This window comes from Melanotaenia boesemani, chromosome 17 (assembly GCF_017639745.1).
Source record: "Melanotaenia boesemani isolate fMelBoe1 chromosome 17, fMelBoe1.pri, whole genome shotgun sequence".
Classification (NCBI taxonomy): Eukaryota; Metazoa; Chordata; class Actinopteri; order Atheriniformes; family Melanotaeniidae; genus Melanotaenia; species Melanotaenia boesemani.
The window spans coordinates 22,327,850-22,341,590 of record NC_055698.1 but is presented as its reverse complement, the minus strand read 5'-3'; the positions used below and the strand labels follow the sequence as shown (position 1 = coordinate 22,341,590).

General features: G+C 38.4%; 1 protein-coding gene across 1 annotated transcript in view; it reads left to right on the top strand.

Annotated features, from left to right (window-relative positions):
* ext1b (exostosin glycosyltransferase 1b) overlaps positions 1-13,741 on the top strand; it is a 126,771-nt gene that overhangs the window by 85,806 nt on the left and 27,224 nt on the right. The window contains exons 2-5 of the mRNA XM_042011281.1: positions 419-512; positions 4,320-4,427; positions 4,915-5,034; positions 10,796-10,928. Of these exons, the coding sequence (XP_041867215.1) occupies positions 419-512; positions 4,320-4,427; positions 4,915-5,034; positions 10,796-10,928 (455 nt within the window). The remainder of the gene's footprint in view (positions 1-418; positions 513-4,319; positions 4,428-4,914; positions 5,035-10,795; positions 10,929-13,741) is intronic.

Below are 13,741 nucleotides of genomic sequence, written 5' to 3'. Positions count from 1 at the left end.
AAGACACACCTCACTGGAGAAATGGAGGGATCAGGGGGCTGGAAGAGGAGGAGGCAGAGGGAGGGAGCTTCGGCTTCCTGGGTGCAGAGATAGAGGGGCCGAAAAAGGCAGCAAGTTTAGGGGGTTTGGTGGTTTTCAAAGGTGCGTGTGGCTGATGAGATGAGTGGAGGGGGTGGAAGGTGGAAAGAGGAAAGGTGTACTGGAATTTCATAGCAGGTGTGAAAATATTCCTGATTTAGCTTTGGTTTCTAATGTGTTATGTGAATCTTTCAGGGTTAAAATATGTAAGATTTTTTTTATGTTATCACCAAGTAAAATATAAGAAGTTATTTATGAATTATTTGCAGTTTTACAGTAGCTCATTACAGCGAGAAACAATGATGCAGTTATTTTTGTGCGTTTTGTTGTGTTTTTACAGATACGATTACAAGGAGATGCTCCACAACTCCACCTTCTGTTTGGTGCCTCGTGGCAGACGGCTAGGCTCCTTTCGCTTCCTCGAGGCGCTGCAGGTAAAAAAATACATAAATAAATAAAGTAAAACATATCAGGCAGATTATGTGACATTGCATCCACTGTTATTTCAATTCTGCCTGCAATATAACTGAAAAGAAACAAATTACCAGCACTCAATCTCCCAGATTTGTTTTAATGATGACTCCTCTAGAATAAGTAACAATAAATGATTACCATTAAATATTAACTAATAGTGTGATTAATATAAATAAGACCTTCGCTGTGCAGATTAGCTACTTCTTCTCACCTTTAAATTTTGCAGATGCACCTTTAAATTATTGCAATGAAAAATGGCTTCCATCGATATTTGAAGTATAAAGACGGCAAACAATGCTGTTTATATGTATTTATTTATTTATTTATGTATATTTCTGTCAGTGTGTGTCATATAATTTTTTATGTTTTATGTGTATGCATAAAATCTGGAAAGTTACTAAACCAGCAATTCACAATAGTTGCAACCTCACAATGGAAGAACTTTGTCTTGCAATAATTTAATGGTGCATCTACAAAATAAATGATCATTTTGCAGTGAGAAATAGAAATACTTTATTAATCCCTTCGGAGAGCCCTCAGGGAAATTTGGGTTTTATATATATATATATATATATATATATATATATATATATTATACTGCAATTATAGTACAAGCATATTAGTAATAGGAATTTTAGTTATAGTAATTCATCTAACTTCTTAGCATCCAGTTTTTTTAAAGGAATACAGAAACACAAATAAGGCTTTCTAAACAAACCAGGCAGGTGTGATGTCTTCAGTATATGATGGGTGTAATGAGGTGATTTTCTTAAAAAGATGTAAACTACATCTGTCAGTCAACTCGGCAAAACACATTGTGTTTGTTAGTTTAACTCAGCTGTTTTCATACACATGGACGAAGGTTGATGAAGACAGAATCACTGTTATCCCCAAAATGTTATTACACAATTAACTTTTAACTACGAGACTTAAAATGGGTTCACTTCTAGTTATTTTATGTTGGTGGATCATATCTACCTTTTCCTTCCTCCTGACTTTTGATATTTATGCACTTACTTTTTTTTCCTCTGTTGACCCAACTGCACTGCATTCTTCTGCATTCCCTCTGCACTGTCCCTTACCTCTCCTTACCAAACACCACTGTCCATGAAGTGCACTCACAAAAGTGTGATTATCTCCCCATCAGCTGCCACACACACACAACACACTTCACTCAGGAGTAAAATATGCCCTCTCCCCTCCTTCCCCCATTTGTCTGACTCACCATCCATCCACTTTGCACCGTACGGTTAAAGATGAAGGGAGAGAGTCTGCAGGTTTTTGTGGCTTTATATGGAAAAAAAAGTAAATATATATATATATATATATATATATATATATATATATATATATATATATTCTGTTTAGAGGTCAACTCTTTGTGTGTGCATGTGTGTGGTTAGTGGATTTTTTAATTTCATTTCAATTTTTTTTTATATATCTGTATGCATGAGATTGTGTGTTTTTCTGTGTGCACAGCAGAGCCCGTGAGCCAGTTCTGCTTTAGCTGACACCTTTATGACCTGAGAGTGACAGGGCCGTCATTACTTCAAACTCCCACCAAAACACACACACACACACACACACCAGCTGTTCCCTCTACCTCTCTTCTCATCCCTCCATTCCTCTGCCACTCCTTTGCCAAAGGTCACATTCAGCTTCACTATCTCCTCTCTTTTCATCTTTTTACCTCCATATCTGTGTACCACTTTCTTCTGCCTTTTGATCTTTTTTCCCAGATTCCCGTTTCTCTTCATCATGTCTCCTATTCACCTCTTCGGAGTAATTCTTTTCTACTAAATCCAATACAGTCATATCATTTTAAAAGTGATTAAAAAGTGTCCATATACACAGTGTGATCATTTGATTATGAGAGAAAAGCATCCAGCCCCTCCGAGCATGGTCTCTTTCTTTGATATTCAGACTTGTAAATTATTTAAACATCTTTAAAAATTTTAAATAAACACAAACAGACCAAGTCATTAAGATATTCCTTTTGTGCATTTTTTAATTAGTGTTACTGCGATGTGAAAATATTTTGCCATTTTACTTTTCAGCTGTTTACTTTTCCTACTTTCTCTACAAAATGATGGGCTGCTTATCTTTCAAATGGGTGAATTGTTTTTTTAGATCCATATCAACCGGCTTTATGCTGGGTTCTTCACTATCTGCTGCTACACACTGTTAGCCTTCTTATCTCAATGGTATGCTCAAGCTTATTTTTGTTTATCTTGCTGTTAATCTGCTGTATATAAGTTTCCCATTTGATCTTACAACATATACTTATAAAACAATCAACAAGCATGCATATGGGGCAATATTTTAAAGTTCTTATTTGCAGACTCTTTTAAGGCCAAACACATTTAAAAGGCTGCAGTGTTTCAGAATTAAAGTTGCATTAGTCTATTAAGGTCTTTAGTTTTTTTACCCACTCCTTGAAAGGCATAATGTGCAGAATATTCATTAAAATCAACATGTAGACTTGTTTATATTACAGTAATCTCTTTCAGACCCGTCTTTCTTTCACCATAAGTAAGTGTCAGTGGATTTCCCTGCACACAGGCTCTCTGCTGGTAATTCCCTCATTTCTCCTTATTTTGCTGTTTATAGGACATTTATGGGGTGCAACCTCTGAGCAGAAGGTGCATAGACAGCACTAATCCTGTGCTCCGTAGCAACTCCGAACTCATTCCCATCCATCAGGACTGGGATGTTAAACTCAGGTCCTCGAGGGCCACTGTCCTTCAGGTTTTAGATGTTTCCCTGACCCAACACACCTGATTCAAATCAAAACAATCCAGTAGTTTGTTTCCAATGACACATTAATTTGAGTCAGGTGTGTTGAAGCAGAGAAATGTGTAAAACCTGCAGCATAGTGGCCCTTGAGGACCAAAGTTTAACATCCATGCTCTATTGAAGTTTGCACCATGTTTAAAAGTTTATAGACAGTAAAATCTAAATAAGACAATGAATAAATATCATAATAGTTCAGAATGCCTCTAAAATTGTAATCACTTCACTGCTCAAAAGTCCAGCTGAAATTATCTTACCTGATCCTCACACATCAAGCAGAAGAACCACACTGGCTTTTCAGTCCAATGTCTTCGTTAGAGCCAGGGTTTGTTTTGTTTGCTAAGATATTAATATTCTATTGCATTTATACCAACGGGTTACCATACTTCCTAGAGACTGAAACTTTAAATCAAAAAGGACATTGATCAAGGCATTGAAGATGTGCCTTTTGATGAGATTCCCACTTGGTGACAACATTTAGTCCTCAGCTAATAAAGCTGACAGCTAAAAACAGACATTATAAAAACCCTGCAAAAACAAGCATTTGCGCTTTATTGAATGTTGTTGGGATGCATATTGTTTGATGTTTTCCACTTTATTTTGATTAAATCACATCGTAAGTGCTTGACATTTTGCAAGCTTGTGGATGGATGGTTTGGGCTTTTACCATTTGGGCTATAAATGCCTTGACAACAGAGTTTCTGTTTCACTTGGATGGACATTTCTGTTATTGTGTAAATTCTCCCCTCATTTCCTGTTATTGACTCTGTGCTGCAGAATCCAGTATAGCAAAAATGACACCTGAACTCAAAGAAAATCCTCTGCCAAAAACAAATAAACTAAAGGGGCCACAGCACAGACAAATCAGAAAAGTTCGGTCATTTCAAGTTTGTATTAAGAGACACAACACCCATGATGTAGCTAAATCAACTTGTATGTCCAGGATGACATCCAGGCTTGTGTGTGTGTTACAGGCTGCATGTGTGCCGGTGATGCTGAGTAATGGCTGGGAGCTGCCTTTTTCTGAGATCATTGACTGGAACACGGCTGCAGTCATCGGCGATGAGAGGCTCCTGCTGCAGGTACACGGTCATGCAGACTACACTCTAAAGAAAAAAAAATGCTCCTCCTTCACCGATTTGATCCAAAATCTGGTTTTCTTCCGTTTTCTGATGTCTGTCAGTCAAACCAAAATCAAGCAGCACTCCAATCCCGACCTGCTCCAAACATCACTCTAAGGCTGAAATAGACTGAACAAATGAATTTGATTGGAATTGCTTGAATTTTACAGAGAGAAAAGTAATTTCATGCCAAATAAATCAGAATTTAAATGAAGTATGTCACAAATATGGTGGCCAATGGTTGGAGTGTAATATTTGGAGTATTTAATTAAGGAAAATAATATAAAAGTGTTGCAAAACAACAAAAAAAGGGAAAAAAAGGTTCATAAAAAAAACTACTTGGCTTTTTGAAGATTAAACATCCACTCCAGCAAACATTCAGTAATATCTGTTTCCTCACTACCAAGTCTCAGCTCAATGACTGATATTTGCTTTTTGTTGTTTGCAGATTCCAACCACGGTGCGCTCCATCCACCAGGATAAGATCCTGTCCCTCAGACAGCAGACTCAGTTCCTTTGGGAGGCATACTTCTCCTCTGTGGAGAAAATAGTGCTGACTACACTGGAGGTGAGGATTCAAGCTACACAGTCAAACATCCGTTACACACCATACACACAAAGCAACCTGCCCTTTTGGCCTTCTCTACTTTCCTCTCTACTCCCTCTTCTTGCATCGTCAATCTTTCTCTCATAGGTCTGCAGTGTCCCCACAGACTGCTCTAAGCTCTGGCCTCTCTGTTGTCTCTTTGGTACAAAGCTAAAAGCAAAATAGTAACCTGATCCAAACTGTTTAGAGAGAGCAAGAAAGAAGATCATCTGACAGAGTGTATACATTTTAATAATTGGTTGATAATGTTTAGGATCTAAACCAGTGACCTTAAAGTCTTATTCTGCCTAAATTCAATTTTTATGAGTATAAGTCAGCTTAGTACGCTTGGAGGATGACTGTAAAAACAATTTGTGGTTTTGCCCTTTGCAGAGAACAAAGCTTCAAAGAGAGTGAGCTGTTTTTCAGCGAACCTTAATAGTGATTTATGGTTTTCAGGAAGCTTTCATAAAGTTCTTGTGAAGTTTTTTAGGTCTCTAAGGTCAACAGAAACTTTTCAAATAGCCTCCTGTGGTCCATCTCTGTACTTTGTATGTTCAAAATGGTCCATTTTTTTTTTCCAGAGTCAAAGCTAAAAGTTAAGGGCTGGGGCAGGGTTAAAAAACGTGGCATCCAATTATTTCTAAAAGAAAAAGATGTTTCTAATTTATCCATGTGATTTCAGTGGAAGGTGAGGTATGAGAATGGTGCAGTTATTACAAGGAGTAGACGTAGTTATGAGGAAAGAAAGGAAAGAGCTTTAGAGAGGCGTTAAGAAGAAATGCTCCTATCACTTCATAAAGTGGTTATGATTATTAGTTTCAGAAGGTCACATATTTTTTGCGTAATCTTCCCACCATCACCATTCATGTCTGAGACCCTTCCTGCAACCCATTATAGACTATTTAAAAAAATTGATCGCCTGGCATGGCATTTTTTCGCATGTCAGACAATCTCCAACGTTAGCGCAACAATTCTGAATATTATTGTCTAAACAAACAAAGCTTGTTATGGTCATGCATGAGTGTTAACATGTTATGTTAGCAAAATGTTAGCAAGCTAGGTCATTCTTAACAGTTAGCAAGTTCCCATACTTGCGTTTGCAACAAGCATTTAAAAAAAGAGGATATAAATAAGTTACCATCTAAAATTGGACATGTTAGAATATGGATCAGTTCCAGTCTCAGAAACTGGAGGTGTTGAAGAGAAAAGATGTTTGAGGATTAAAGTTACCTTACAAGACAAACACGGCTATGCTCTGGTGCTCGATCCTGCAGCCTTCAACATGGCTCTCAGTGAGACCTTGTTCCTCAGAGAGGCGATAAACTAGATGTAAATTCAGACAACAGTTCATTACTCAAGCATTAGCTAACATGCTAATGGCTAGTGCTACATCTGTAATTGTGGATGTGTCTCAGAACATGAACTCTAAAGCCCATTCTCCTCTTTTTTTTCACCACAGATATAAGACGTGATTCTTGTAGATAACATTATAAAGTTAGGATAAATTCTGAAGTTACAGTTAAAATGCAATGGCTAAATAGAGACATTGGTTAGCACGGCAAGGGACTGCAGTGCCAGACATAAAATAGTGTATGTGTATGTATAGAGTGTGCATGAAATCAAAGTAAAAATACTTTATCCCAGAGGGAAATTACTAAATGTAACATGTAAGATATTGGTTCATTTAGTTTGAAACCTTGACCAAAAAATAACTCTGAGGCCCTTTAACAGTGAGAAGAGTCCTGCAGTGCTGCTTCATGCAGTGGGAATGATCATTTCAGTGATTTTGGACTCAAACCTCAGAAAACCTACATTTTTCCTCAGACCTCACGCTCACATATGCTTTAAATTAGTTAATAAAACCCAAACTGTTAGTGGAAAACTGTCAAGCCAGCTAATCTCCACCCCGCATTATTGAGTTTAAATAAATCGTTTATAGATGCAGAGATAAAACATGGACCAGAAGCTTAAAGCTGTGGTCACAAATGTCTTCTTCCTTCTTCATTCAAGCTCTCTGTCACACATTTAATTTCCTTTCTTACTGTGTCGCTGAAGCCCTGAAGCCAGACTCCCCTTGGTTTTAAAATCTCACTAACAGTATTGCTTCCCTAATCTTCCATCTAAATTTTGCATTTTCACACACACTCTCCAACACACATTGTATGTAATGTGCTGAGGCTCCAGTATTCAGTCAGTCTGACTTGAGCTAGTTCCAACTTTCTGTTCTGTTTGTTATTTAACCCTGGTACTTGTGAGCTATCTCTCTCTCTCACACACACACACACACACAGTCAGAAGCAAATCTCCATATGTCAAGATTTGTCTGCCCAGACACACATGGCACCATCCAGGCGTAACCCTGCTGACATGCTGTCACTCTGCTCAGAAGTGCAAGGTAGCACAACCAAAGCCTCCAACTCAGTGAGCGTCTGGGTGATTCTTTTCATTTTGAGTAAAATGCTTAATCCTGACTGGCTGTCCTGTGAAAAGGGGGAGAGAGAAAGGGGTGGGCATAAGGGTGACATATGTAAATGTCTTTGCCATAGAACCCCTAAGATGATGGGTTTATTTATGCTTTTGGCCCTACATGACCTGTAGAGACACACCTGGACTACAGATCTATAAAGATAAGCTCACAAACTACAGTAGTAGCACACACATTTACAAACTAAACTCTATGTGCTCATGTTTGTTTGTTTGTTTGTTTTTGTATGGGATCCAAAAACCGGACTAGTGGATTACACTTTTGGGGTTGGAAACAAAGTTAGTCGTGAGTTATAATGGTTAGGGTTTGGATAAAGGGCTTGTGGGCATTATATCAGTGGTGGGTCCTTGAAAATGTAGAAACAGAATTATATGAGTTTTTTACAATGGCAAGCTAGCAGGCATGAGCCGTGTTTCCTGTCAGGAATTGGCAACATTTCAACCAATCACAAGGTCAATATTGCCGGATACGTGCTGCTAGTACAACTATTAAACTCCACCTATTAAAGCCAAGTCCACAGTGCGCTCCCACAGAAGCAGGATTTATCTATCATGCTCTAATTGGTTGATTGTGGCTGTTCTGAGGTGAGATTGAGTCGTCCATCATGTCCAGCTGAGGGCTGCAGATGGGGGAGGAGCCGCAGCCAAGCGAGTAAAATTGTCCCTTCATAAGGCGTAAAGGGTTGCAGGGTTTGAAGGTGGCTGGCATGGTTTTTATAGAGAAGTCAACGTATTCTGAGTTAATCTGTTTTTCTGAGGCAAACAGTTATCGACTGCCCTCGGGGACAGAGCTTAGAAAAGTAAAAGAAAGTCGCACATTTTTTTTGTTTTTTTGTTGTTTTTTTTTTTTTTTTGGTATTGTTTTTTCTTCTTTCCCCACATCACTGCCCTCCCATGATGAATTTTTATTTTGTTTTGTCAATATCATTACAGTAAACCCCCTCCAGCTATATTGTTAGCTTTTTACAATTTGAGCAGCTATCAGCTGCTCAGCCATCACCCAGCAGGCTTCCTTTGCCACTTTCTCCACTAAATATCTATCCTTTCAGTTACCAAGCCAGCAGCCATCACCTCCTGATTCAATAGCCACCATAAAACATGGCTGCAAACCTGTGTCTGTTTTACTGAAGCAATTTAGCATGGCTCAAGGGCGCAGCAGCAATATCTCTTTTCCCCGCCTGCCTCAGCAGAAGCCGACTGCTGCAGCTGGAGAAAATAGTGCCCATTCTCACGTCTGATCGTGTGACTGACTGCTCTATTTGGGCTCAGAAAGGATCCTGACAGACTGCTGCTTAGATACAGCTGATGACTTTGTCTGTGTTGCCCCCTTCGACCCCTCACTGCTTCTGTCTGTGTGACTGACTGCTCCAGATGTCTTTGGCTTGCTTGCCTGACCTCTGTTTGGTTTGTCTGTGGAGGAAATATTACACAGTAACATAGATTTGTTTCGGCTTTGCTTTGCTCGCTCTTGACACAAATCGATAGCTGCTTTTGAGGTGATGCAAAGGGACATTCGGAAAGCTCGGCTAGCTTTTTGTTTTCTTCTAATGTTTACAGACTTAATTTTATTGCAGTTTCTCCTGCTTTAAATCACTTGTTGAGTTTTAAATAATAATCTTGTGACATTCTGAACTGAGAGGGAGGATTCGCTGTGTTAATATTCATTTACATTTATGACTTATCAGCATCTTGCCGATATTGTGTGAAAACTCATTTCTCAGTGTGAAATGTTTTATCGGTGTGATTACAAGGCTCATTGATCAAGTCCTTATTATTTCACCCTGCATAATCTGAGAGGCTAACGATCACTCCTTTATCCACACAAATATTTGAGTCTTTTGTGATTGGAGTAAAATGCACTTAAAGACCGTTTTAGCCACTTTTTTGGGGGGCTGAATAGATAATACACACATTAGAAATAACAGTGTGGACTCAAGAAAAGACTGAGCTGTTGTAATAAAGATTAAAAAGCAAATTTTCTCAAGGAAGAGTCCTTTGTCTCACCGGCAGAAGGTAACAAGCTTTATTTGAAGCAGGATTGTCTTAGAGGGAGACTATTTGATATATTGTTAGTAACAATTAATTCAAATGTAAGCTGAAATGAAAAATCTGGGCCTGTATGTTGGTAGTTGTTTGTTCATGTTTACTCCTCAAGAAGAAGCTTTTGAACAAGTTGTGTTTGAAAAAAAATGTTTGTTTTTTATTTTAAAAAACTGTTTATATAAACCCAATTGGACAAATGTGGGTTATTGGATTTAATTGGACTATAATTTGTTTGGATTGGACTGTAACTTTAAGGGTGCTAACTAGTTGGTTTTCTCTTAAAGTCTTGTTTGTTTGGGGAGGTGTGAATGTGCATAGGTCTCTGTTAACTTCAGGTGAAGCAAATACAGGAAGCAAACTACAACTTATGTAGCAGAAACCAAAGTTTTCCTGAATTTACCATTAAATGCGTGAATTTCCTTGTTTATTATCTTGTCTTCTTCTTAATTAATTCTTGATGAAGACCTGTGTATAGGACCTAAAAGTGCCTTGAGATTACTTATGTCTTGAATCGGCCCAGTGCAAATTAAATTGAATCTTAAAATTTAGGTCCACTTAATATATATAAAAATGTGTTTTTATCAGTATGTGCCATATCAATATCACATAAACTGTTTCACTTTAAACAGGTTTATTAAGGTGGTTTGCTTTCCAGTTAGGAGTTCTAGATGTGTGCTACAACTAACCAGCATACACGGGTTCCTAATTCGCAGCTCTCACTAACACATTTGAGATTAGCTGCATATATTATTTCACAGTGCCATGTCAGAAACATGGCACTGTGAAATGGGCAAACTGTAAGTTTTTGCATTTCCTGTTTAATATAACGTTCATGTAAGCTCAAAATAACTAATAACAATATTAGATTGGATGAGGTTTTAACTTGATTTGTTCTCTGTGTTACACCTCCTTCTCCTTCCTCCTTAAAAATATCTTGCTCATGTTAGTTTTGCACACATTGCAGCACTTTTACATAATGTAAAATTCAGACATCTGAAGATTTTAGAAGGCAAATGAAAGCATACAAGTTGTTGTAATTTCCTTGTAAAACTGTTGTTTAGTGCTGTGGATCAAATGCCCAATCATCATTTTACTCTCCTACCTCACCCTCATTGTCAGTCGTTGAGTTAATGTAACAAGGAAAACAGAATTTAGTCAGTGTTTGAACATGGTGTGAAACAATGTGTTTGTTTGGTTTTCCAATTGTGTGCAGATCATCCAGGACCGTGTGCTGGAGCACGGCTCCAGGAGCAGCCTGATGTGGAACAGTCACCCTGGGGGACTGTTTGCTTTGCCGCAGTATTCCGGATACCTGGGAGACTTCCCCTTCTACTACGCCACACTGGGTCAGTAACACACTTACACACCCAAACGTGGAAACGGTAATTTATCAGAAATAACACTTCTACACACTGGTGTGACAAAGAACTGATCCACCAAGGTTAGTTGGAGAAGTTTCTTTTTGTCCAAGAAGGCAGTTTTCATAGATTTCCATTCAGAGTTGTAGAAATCACCCTGGTCTTCCGCCCTCCTCCAGCGGCTGTGTGTGAACTAGCAGGCCCGTGACTGATGTTTGTATTAGTCCTGCTGACACACCACCCCGTCCATCATCGGTTTTTGAGTCAGCACTGCTACTGTTGCCGCCACGGCAGCGAGGCCAATTCCTCCTGCTACGGTTCAGCAGCGCCACATATGTGACCCGGGAGCCGCTCCATCCTTCACTTTACCACTCCATCACCATCCGGCGCTGCCAGGCCTCCACAAACACACACATACGAGCATTGACTGCGGCAGTACAAACTCGGTTGATGGAGCACCCGGGGTGTGCAGAGGACATTAAAATGGATGGACACAGTGGCAGGCATAGATTATAACGCCAGCAAGTGTATTTGTTTGTCAAAGAGAAAGCAATTAAACATAGTTGTGTTTTAGGAGACAAGGCGGTTTGTCACTGATGGGTAAATGAGGAAAATAAAAGACAAAGAATGGGTCTTTAAGCAACATTTCTTCTCCAAGAGCAATAAGAAGTCACTCGTCATGCATATTAACACTCAGACTCGCACTGTAGGAGCAGTTAGTTTAATATTGCTTTTATTGCAGGATGGACTTATGATTAAAAAAAAGAAGCTTTAAAAAAGATTTTTGCATTAATAAAAATCCAACTTCATGACCACTTTATTGGGTAAAATCTAATCAACATCAACTGCCCTTACAAACACAATTAGGCTCAGCTTTGTTGAACCCAATCTCAGCAGGGTTATTATTAACTCTTGCGGTTGTAGTTTGCAGTAGTGTTAAACTGACCTGCATCATTCTGAGAGGCATTTCTAGCGTTTTCCACCTCATTTACAAACATAAGTAGAGAGCAGCAGAACCCCCTCTCAGTGCAGTGTGGTCCGCTCACAACACCACTGACTTCAACAAGAAAAACAAAGTGTAGTTGAACAGTTCTGAGTAAATTCCACAGGTTTTATACAAATTGTGTTGCAGAGTAATGTTGAGTTAAAGGACTTTTCCAAAATGGAAGCTTTTCCCTTGAAACACACTTCAAGCACTGATGAAATCCTACCCTTAATGTTATGACACACTCATAACAATCTCAGCATGTCAGTGGTGAAAATAAGCCCTGACATTGGTCACAGTTAGTGTTTCCCCCCATGCACCATGAAACACACTGCAGCTGTTTCATGGTTGTAGCTTTCTTCTTTAATATTGGATCCACTCCAAATACTTTTATGCATTTATTGTTAATTGAGCAAAAGATGACATTTGCAGTAAATGTAATAACTTCAAACTGGGCATGAAGCAAAATGCATTAGACTCAAATAAGATTGTATTTATAAGAGATTATAAATGATTGGCCACATTCCATTCCACGTCACAATCCATGCTGTCACAACTCAGGAGTCGGCTTTCCCCACACACGTGAAGACATTTTGTTATTAATATTAAACATGTTTAATACGAACAGTTTCGGAGCCGATTGTCAGGATGAATTAGCTTGTAACACACCTCAGACCAGATGTTAATTTTATGGGAAAATCTTATAAGATGTAAGATAATCGGGACAAAAACAGCCCGATAATCTTAGTGTGTGTAACTTTAGCAAAAAAAGTAAGGAAATTTATGTTTGTTTAATTATTTCCTCCTTTTAACAACAAACTAGTGTTGTATTATACATCATGTATGGCTCTTCCACACACTACTAAGGTCCCAACAGTGTAAAATGGATAAAGTAAAAGAAAAATGGTCAATATAATGTTTTTTCCTTATTACTGTGGAAAAGTGCAATAATCCATTTCACCAAAAGATTTACATAAAAAAGTGAATCCAACAGGAGACAATTGCAGGTGATTTTAATACTATTTATGGGGGCACTACTTACATACTTATCCGTGTTTCTCATTACACACAATCTTTACACATTATATCTCATTGGAAAGGTGACCAATCAGGCTCTCCAGTGATGTATAATATAACAGTAATAAGTATTATTACAAAGAAATTTCATAAATGTCCTTACTGTTTTAGTTAGTTTCTTATTACTAACACAGACTAGAATATTGCACATATTTTTGTTTGAACGTCTCATTTTAAATCTGTTGGCATTGAAGTGTCACTGACAGGCTTCACTCATTCGAGGAATCTTTCCAAAAGATTTTGGAAGCTGGTTGAAGAGATTTCCTCCCATCAAGCCTTAATGACATTAACACTGACGACCACTGACCACAGTATCTCAACGGATTTGGGTTTGTGTGTGAGAGCAGCTCTCATATCCAAAAAAAAGAGCCCTCCTTATATTTATTCTCAGTGTTTGCCTCTAGTTTCCTGTAGTTTATTCAGGCTTGATTGACAAACAAGCTTTTGAAAGGCTTTTGTAGCCTTTAAAGATATTCGTCACAGGTGTCGCAAGCCAGACATGTTAGGAACTACTGGACTAAAGTATGCATCATCTTACAAATTTAGAGCTGATGAGATGTGTGAATGTTATGATGCAGGATAATGAAAGCCACTGTGAGACAGAAAACAGCAGATGCATTAAAATTTAACATATTCCACCTGACAATAACTCTGCTCCAGGTTATGGTTCTTTGAGTTAGATGCAAATTGACATCCCTGGAGTTTAAAAAATCTGCACACTCTATGCTTTTTCATTACA